General features: G+C 43.6%; 1 protein-coding gene across 1 annotated transcript in view; it reads right to left on the reverse strand.

Annotated features, from left to right (window-relative positions):
• The window catches only part of Fam81a (family with sequence similarity 81 member A), a 34,429-nt gene extending 26,858 nt beyond the window's left edge, over window positions 1-7,571 (reverse strand). Inside the window, exons 1-2 of the mRNA XM_035444452.1 lie at window positions 7,558-7,571; window positions 6,312-6,585 (exon numbers count right to left, since the gene is read on the reverse strand). Of these exons, the coding sequence (XP_035300343.1) occupies window positions 6,312-6,585; window positions 7,558-7,568 (285 nt within the window). The 5' untranslated portion in view covers window positions 7,569-7,571. The remainder of the gene's footprint in view (window positions 1-6,311; window positions 6,586-7,557) is intronic.
• Window positions 7,572-8,420: the final 849 nt, after the last annotated feature.

The following is an 8,420-nucleotide window of genomic DNA, read 5'->3' on the forward strand; positions in this document are numbered from 1 at the left end:
TGAGAGTGAACTGAAAAACAAGTATAAAGCATTAATAAAAGATAACAAAAAGCAAAGCAATTTACAGAAGAAACTCGGTAAGAATCTAGTCCTCTGACACAAATACACAAATAGAATACAAATATTGTATCTGAATACAATCTGAATATATTAATGTCTTCATTTTAAATATGTAACTATCATCTTTTTTACTAATCTCGTCTCTGTATAATAATTTCTTAAAAATATTTTTTTATTTTTATTATTTGTGTTTGTGCATGTGCATGCATGTGTGTATACACGTGTGAGTGCGTGTGAGTTTGAGTGTGTGTGTGTGTATGTGTGCATACATGCGTGCAGGTGCCCAGGAACTGGAATTACAGACAGTTGTAAACCATGTGATATGGGTGGTTGGATCTGAACTTTGATCCTCATGATTAAGCAGGACTTAAGTATTGACCCATCTCTCCAGCCACCCTGCTCTCCCAATTTTATATTGCTGATAAGCAAAGAGTTCCTTTTAGGACTTTAAGTTCTTTTATTCTCCATCATTGTGTCCTCCTAAAATTCACATGTTAAAATCCTAGCCTCCAATGTTAGGAGAAGGTCTCTGGACTATCATTAGGTTACAGGGATAAGAATCCTAATGGATAGGATTCCTGATAAGACCTGGGCTCCATGTGCAACTCTGTACTAATTAATGACAACAAGGGAGCTGGGGAATGTAGCTTAGTCCATAGAGCGCTGGTCTAGCATACGTGAAGCCTTGAGTTTGTTCCCTAGCACTACACACAGTTGACATGGTAAGGCACATCTGTTATCCCAGCATTTGGGAGGAGGGTGCAGGAGGATCAGGAGCTCAAGCCATCATTGGCTAGACATCAAGTTTGAGACCAGAACTACATGATTCCTGACTAAAAATAGATAATAAATATAAAAAGAAAAGAGCTTGCTTCTGCTATCTCCCTCCATGGCAGGACGCAAGTACTCTTTGGTACTGGAGGAAATAAATCTCAGCTATCTGAGCTGCATGACCTGTGGTCATCTGTCACAGCAGCCCGAACTGACTAATACAGCCCTGATTTTCCTTTGAGGAAATTTGGCTACAGTGCAGCAATTCGAATGTCTCATCAAGCTTCTTCATTTTAGATGTGTCTGGGCAGACACGCTTAGGTTAAAAATATATACAGATCCATATAATTGGCATTCCACAGTGGAATCTTAAGTTTCCAAACTTCCTTGCCATTACTTTGACATGCTGCATAATTATTACCAGTGACAAGAAAGTAAACATTCAGATACCCAAACTAAATTTTCTGCCCAAATTATATTTTATTCAGTCTTCCACCTCTACAACATAAACCATCTTTTCATTTGCAAAATTTGTGTACTCTAAAAATGCATGGAAATGGAAAGAGTGCTGTCTGCACAAGACAAGAAACATCATTACATAAAACGTGTCTCAGATAGTATAGAAAAACAAAACTGTGATTTCAAATTCTCTACACTGTAAATTGTTCAAACACTAATTTTTTTGGAGGCTGGGTCTCATGTCAAGGCCAACCTTGAACTTCCTATATTGTCAAGGATGACCTAGAACTCCTGATTTTCCCATCTGTACTTCTCAAGTGCTGGGATTGTACTCAGTTTCTGTTGGGTTTGAGATGAAACCCTGGGTTTCCCACACGTAAGGCTGGCTCTCTACCAATTGAGCCACACCCCCAGCCCTTAGAACTCGGAATTTATAAAACTGACTCTGAAATGTTACTCTCTGGATTGTGCAGCCAGCACTTGGGAGGTAGAGGCCAGAGGAACACAAGTTCAAGGACATTCTCTGCTATATAGCTACTTCAAAGCCAACCTGGGCTCTAAGGGACCATGTCTTAAATATAAATAGACAAATGAAAGTTCAAGATTCTAGAAGAGCTCCTAAGAGGCAAAATGAAAGAGGGAAAGGAGCACATTGTGGGGTGAGGTTGTTTTTAGCCTCGGCACTCTTGTGGATGGGCTTCAGACTGTGGGTCACTTTTCTGGTTTGCCTGAAAAGGAGGCACATTGCATTTCCAGCAGTCCCACAGCTGTCTTCACTGAGCATCTATCCATTTCATAAGCTTTGTTCTGGGTTAGCTAAGGGTGTCCCCTCCCAAATCCACATTGAAACTCAATCTTCATTATAGCAGTGTCAGGTGGGACAACTGGAAGGTGACTGAGTCACAAGGACAGCACCTACAAGAATAGATACTGGACCTTTCTAAAAGGACCCGTGGAAACTAGGGGACAGCTCAGTCACTGAAGTATTTGAAACATGAGGACTTGAAGTTGGTCCCCAGAAGACACATAAAAAAAAATCTGCATGGTAGTGAGTGTCAGGGAGATGGGAGCAGGAGGAGTCCTTGGGCTCACTGGCCATCCTGCCACCTTACTTGAGGAGATGTCGGTCAGTAAGAGACCCTGCCTTAAAGAAACAAAGAGGTCCAGAGCTTAACAGATGACAGGAATGACATGTGAGGTTGTCTTTAGGCCCTCACATGCACTCACACCTGTCTCCACACGAACACAATACTACAAGTGCACACACATATTAAATAAATTCCTATTGTTTAGAAATGAACCACTCTCCAGCCTTTTATTGCAGCAGCACAAATGGGCACCAGCAGCCTCCCCAGTTACCTTCAAACACTGTGCTTGAACATCGGGAAGATGAATAGGACAAGCTTTTACCTGAGAAGCTCACAGTCTGTTCTATTCAGTGAATGCTTTGCCTCACCTCACCCCAATTACCAAAGCTAACTCAGAGAGAGTCACAAAATCAAATATGAAAACTGAAAGTTGGGCAGAAAACGCAGGAGAAAGCCTCTGCAGCCTTGGGTTAGCAATCAGTTTTTAGGCCATACCGTTAAAAGCATGAACCATAAAAGAGAAAAACAAGGTAAGGCGGACTTCGCTGACATTAACTTGAAGGTAGCTCAGTAGGGAAGATTACCAGCCTAGCCAATGCAAAGCTCTGTGTGTATCTCTCTGCTACATAAGGAGTTTGGGGCCAGCCAGGGAAGCATAGGATGTTGTCTGAAATACACACATGAAGGATTGCTCAATGCTAGGGTGGGAGTGGAGATCCTATGAATTGGGGGAGGGGACAATGACAACCTCCTAAAATGAGACAGTGCTAATGGTTGGTTGTACAACTTTATAAATTTACTAAAACTTATTTAACTGCAACATGCTGACCTAGCATGCATGAAGCCCTGGGCTCAATCTGTGCTACATAAACTGGGATTACACACCTGTAATCCCAGTACTCAGAGGCAGGGGCAGAAGGTCAGTCTTAGGCTACTAGGAACTTCAAGGCCAGCCTAGGCCCCATGAGATCTTTCCTCCAAACAAAAAAACAAAATTACAAATCTGCCTAGGGAAGCATGATTGAAACACAACCCCCAACAGGAAACAAGAGTTTCCCTGTCTGGCCATCAACCTTTTATTCACATTGCTAAAATTACATGGGAAAGATACTGACCTTGTGCAGAGACAGAAGCCCAGGCTGTGCAAGGTGGGTCTTAAGCTTTCTGAACTAAATTGCATGGTCCCTGTGGTTATTGAAAACTAGAAATAAACGTGCAAATTCTAAGAATAGACAATGTTAGCCTGGTCAGAACCAATAAAGAGGTGTGTGAGAAGCCATTCAAACGCCTAAACTGCCTGAATAATACAACTCGAGCTGTATAATCATTTCGGCCTACAAACATTTCGTCTGGAGCACAGGGCTGACCCAGTAAAGGAGGTAATAACCGTCTTCAAAGGCATGAAGGGGTTTACAGGAAAACTTTCTGTCTAGTTCTCCATCTCCACTGAGATCCAAACCAAACAAAATGATTTAATAATCAGCAAGGTAAATTTAGAATAAACACAAACAGCACTGACAGTAATTACCAACAGATACTGCAGGAACTTTAATATAACTTGGATAATCTTGCAGTTTCCTGGGTGATCATTAAGAATAGACAAGGCAGAAGCCGGGTGTTGGTTGTGCATGCCTTTAATCCCAGCACTCAGGAGGCAGAGGCAGGGGGATCTCTGTGAGCTCGAGACCAGCCTGGTCTGTAAGGGCTAGTTTCAGGACAGTCTCCAAAGCCACAGAGAAACCCTGCCTCGAAAAACCAAAAAAAAAAAAAAAAAAAAAAAAAAAAAAAAAAAAAAAAAGAATAGACAAGGCAGGCAGGTGGATTTCTGTGAGTTCCAGGACAGCCAGGGCTATTCAGAGAAACCCTTTCTCAAAAAAAGAAAGAGAGAAAAGAAGGAAGGAAGGAAGGAAGGAAGGAAGGAAGGAAGGAAGGAAGGAAGGCTGGAAGGAAGGAAGGAAGGAAGGAAGGAAAGAAAAGAAAAGAAAAGAAAAGAAAAGAAGAGAAAAGACAAGGCAGGGCTTGCTGATGAGACGGAGGGACAGAATTGACCCCTGCAAATGCTCTCTAACATCCATACATGCACCGTGGTACATGGATGCACATATGTGAACACACACAAATTGGCATACACATAAATAAATAGTAATTTTTAATTAAAAAGAAAAGACAACAAAGCATTTGAAAAGATTTATTTATTTTTATTTTATGTGTGTGTGTTTTGCATGAATGTGTGCCGTGTGTGCCTGGTATCTGAGGAGGCCAGAAGAGGGCACCAGGAACTGGAGGTACTACTGATAGCTGTGAGCTGCCACATAGGAGCTGAGAACCAAACCCAGGTCCTCTGCAAGAGCTCTTAACGGCTGAGCCTTCTCTCCAGCCCTGTGAGGTACATTCTTAATCCCAGAATTTGGAAACAGGAAGATCAGGAGTTTGAGGACAACCTTGGCTACATAGTGAGTTTGAGGTCAGCCTGGGACACATGAGAGCCTATCCTGAAGTAAACCTAGGGCTAGGATGTATCTCAGTTGATGAAATACTTTCCTACTGTACACAAAAGCCTAGTTTGGGTACCCAGAATGTCATGAAATCATGCATGGTAGTACACACCTATAATCCCAGCACTTAAGAGGTAGAAACAGGAGTATAAGGAGTTTAAGGTAATCCTTGGCTACACAGAGTTCAAGGCCAACCTGGAGTACATAAGATCCTGTTCTAGAAATATCTAATAATAATAGACAAGACAGATAGCTCAGATCTGGTGCCAAGTGCCTGAAGTTCTGGCATGGGAGGCAGAGGTAGGAGGACTGCTTACAAGTTGTAAGCTCAAAGCTTGCCTGGGCTACACTGTGAGTACATGTCACATAGGGGAGAAGGGCTGGAGAGATGGTTCAGTTGGCAGAGTGAGTGCTGTGCAAACTGCTGAGCTGTTTGGATCTCCAGCACCCATGTAAAAGCCCACTATGGTGGTATGTACCTGTAACCCCAGAGCTGGGGGCCAGAGACAGGCACATTTCTGAGGTTTGGCCACCTAGCCAAAAAGGCAAGTTCCAGGGTCAGTAAGAGACCCTGTCTCAAAAAATAAGGTAGTGTGATGGTATAATTGTCTATTTGACACAACCTAGACACACACAAGAAGAGAGTGTCAGTGAGGGACTGTCTACATTGGATTGGCCTGTGGGCAGGCTTGTGTGGGGGTGGGTGTCTTAAGTTAATTGATGTGGGAAGAGCCAGTCCACTGTGGGTGGCTGTGAACTAGTGGAGAAATCAAGCTGACTGGCAAGCAAGCTGTATACATGAATTCATTTCTCTCTGCTCTTAACTGAATGTGATGTGAATGGCTGCTTGAAGTTCCTGACTTAACTTCCCCACAAAGACGGACTGTAACCTGGAAGTGTAAGCTAAAATAAACCTTTTAGGGGCTGGAGAGATGGCTCAGCAGATAAGAACACTGGCTGCTCTTCCAGAAGACCTGGGTTCAATTCCCAGCACCCACATGACAGCTCACAACTGTTTGTAACTCCATTCCAGGGGACCAATACCCTCATACATGCAGGCAAAACAGCAATGCACATAAAGTAAAAACACATAAATTAATAAACCCTTTGTCTTCTAGGTTGCTTTTTGTTGGGTATTTTATCACAGCAACAGAAATGAAACTAGGACAGGTGGAGAGCAATAAAGGAAGATACCCAAAGTCAACCTATATTTGTGCATGAGTGGGTGAGTACAGCCACCCACACAAATACACACACACACACACACACACTCACACACACACACACACACACACACACACACACGCGCGCGCGCGCGCGCGCACACGCGCGCGCGCACACACATGACTCTTTGACAGCTGGGACTCAGACTTGGGCAACCTGACCTGGACCAGGTCTGGGGAGATGAACATGATCCATTGGCTTGCACATCCCTTACCTCAATATCCCGATTCAGTTGCTTCACAATGGCCGTTATATTCCTGATATGCTCTTCCAAGAACAGCCTGGCTAAGCGGTCGCCTCCCCCTTTATTCTGCATCTTCTGCAAACTGCTGACAATGTCATCTTTGATGCGGAAGGCATGCTCCACCAGTGCTGCCGTGGTTTTTTCATGACAGAGGATCCTGTCTTCCAGCTGCTCCACCAGGCTCACAGAAGAGTAGGGTGCCATGGTCAGGGACTGGCTGTGTCGGGGCATGGTCCTCACTCGCCTGCGGAAAGGAGCCATATTGCTAAAAATTGGTGGGGAGGAAAGTAACCTTTCAAGCCAGATTTAAGACTCCCCAAAGAAACACACATTGTCTGTCTCTGTAAACAAATGGGATGAAAGGAAAAGCTTTTACCCTAAAGAGTTTTCTTTGAGAGCTAGGCAGGATTTTAAGGTGACTATGCCCATGAAATTAAGTGGGCTGTTTGTGGTCTCTGTGGCCTTCAAGAAGCAGGAAGCTGTCAGAATGGACACACCACAGCTCCTCCCATCAGTGGTGATAGCTGTGATAGCCAGACCAAGCTGGCCCCAGAGGTGTGTTGACCTACTGCCTCCCTTTCCCTTCCCCTAAAGCAGTGATCATGAGCTCCAATGCCTCTAGGGGCCAGGCAGTCCCAGAAATGAGGAACAGACATCATACAGGACACAACCAGAAGGGCTGGAGACTCTAGGGAGATAGAATGTCCCTTGGGGTGCCATGGTCTTGTGCCATCCATAAAAAGGCCATCTGAAAACGAGGTCCTTTTTTAAAATTTGTTTGTTGTGGGAGCTATCAAAATGATACTTCAGGATGAGCCAGGAAAATCAGATGTGGCTGTGAGATCACCCCCTCTTTAAATGATGGCTCATTTAGAAAGGACTTCCGATATGCAGGCTGTGCGACGCATTTCTGTGAGGCAGGATTTCCCCCCAGGCATCCAATATGCAACTTCTGATTTCAAAGGGCTAATGGGAACATTTGCCTCAAGCTCCACAGTGACTTTACTGTTGGCAGGAAGTTCAAGTCTACTGCAGAGCCACTGTGAAATCTCTGCCTTTGGGGTCATGGAGCAGTCCACAGGAGCCATGAGGCTATAATGTTTTTCTTGCCCTTAACAAAATGACCCTTTACAATGTAATGGCCACAGGCTTCCTCTTTCATGACCCTCATGCCCTCTAGCAACCCTCCTGGGACTGGTGAAAAGAAAAATTGTACCTTAGATGCATATTTTCCAGATAGTATACCCTTCCTGGGTGACAAGAGAAGGAAATACAGTGTCCTGCTGGGCCATTTTCTTTTTAATAATTCACATCTGTTGGGAAAAAAAGTAAGTGCTAAATTACTTAACAGTTTATACCTAGGATGTAAAGGACCTCAAACTCTGATCATTTAAGGCACCAGGAGGCTCCTAAGGTGTGTAGCTACACCAATCAGCTGTAAGTGCTTTTGACTTTACACATGAAACAAACAGCCAGTGCTTCCCATGAAGGGGAAGAGGGGACTTTGAGAACCAAAACGCTTCTGAAACAAGAGCTGCGAATCCCTACCAGACATAGTGACAAGGACCATTAAATGGAGGTTCCAGAAGTTTCCTCATTGCCTACCATGAGCTTCAAAACCACTTTTCCAGAAGCTAGACCCTCGCCTCACCTCCTGAAATACTGAGGCTAGAACCTAGCTATTCCCACATGCTAGATAATTGCTCTGCCATCCAACGACACCATCAGTTCCCAAAGCAATCTCCTTAATAGATTTATTCAATCTTGTACTTCTCTGTAGAAATTTTCAATAAGCCGCCTTAGTAAATCTGATCCCGGTGAGCAATTAAGAATGCTTGTTTCTAAATGAATACAAAATATAAATAGTGCATGTTTAATGAAAGCTGATTTGGGAGAACCTATCTGTCCACTAAGAGAATGGCATGGATACGCTCACTTAAAAAACTTGGCTATAAAAGATAACCATACATACCAAATCTTACCTATGCACACTATTTGGCTGTTACAACTGATCAGAAAACTGGAGTTTTTCAAAGGTTTTAGAACTTAGGTTTCTCAAGCCGATGGTTAATTGGCTCG

The sequence above is a fragment of the Cricetulus griseus genome, chromosome 4, assembly GCF_003668045.3.
Source record: "Cricetulus griseus strain 17A/GY chromosome 4, alternate assembly CriGri-PICRH-1.0, whole genome shotgun sequence".
Taxonomy (NCBI): domain Eukaryota; kingdom Metazoa; phylum Chordata; class Mammalia; order Rodentia; family Cricetidae; genus Cricetulus; species Cricetulus griseus.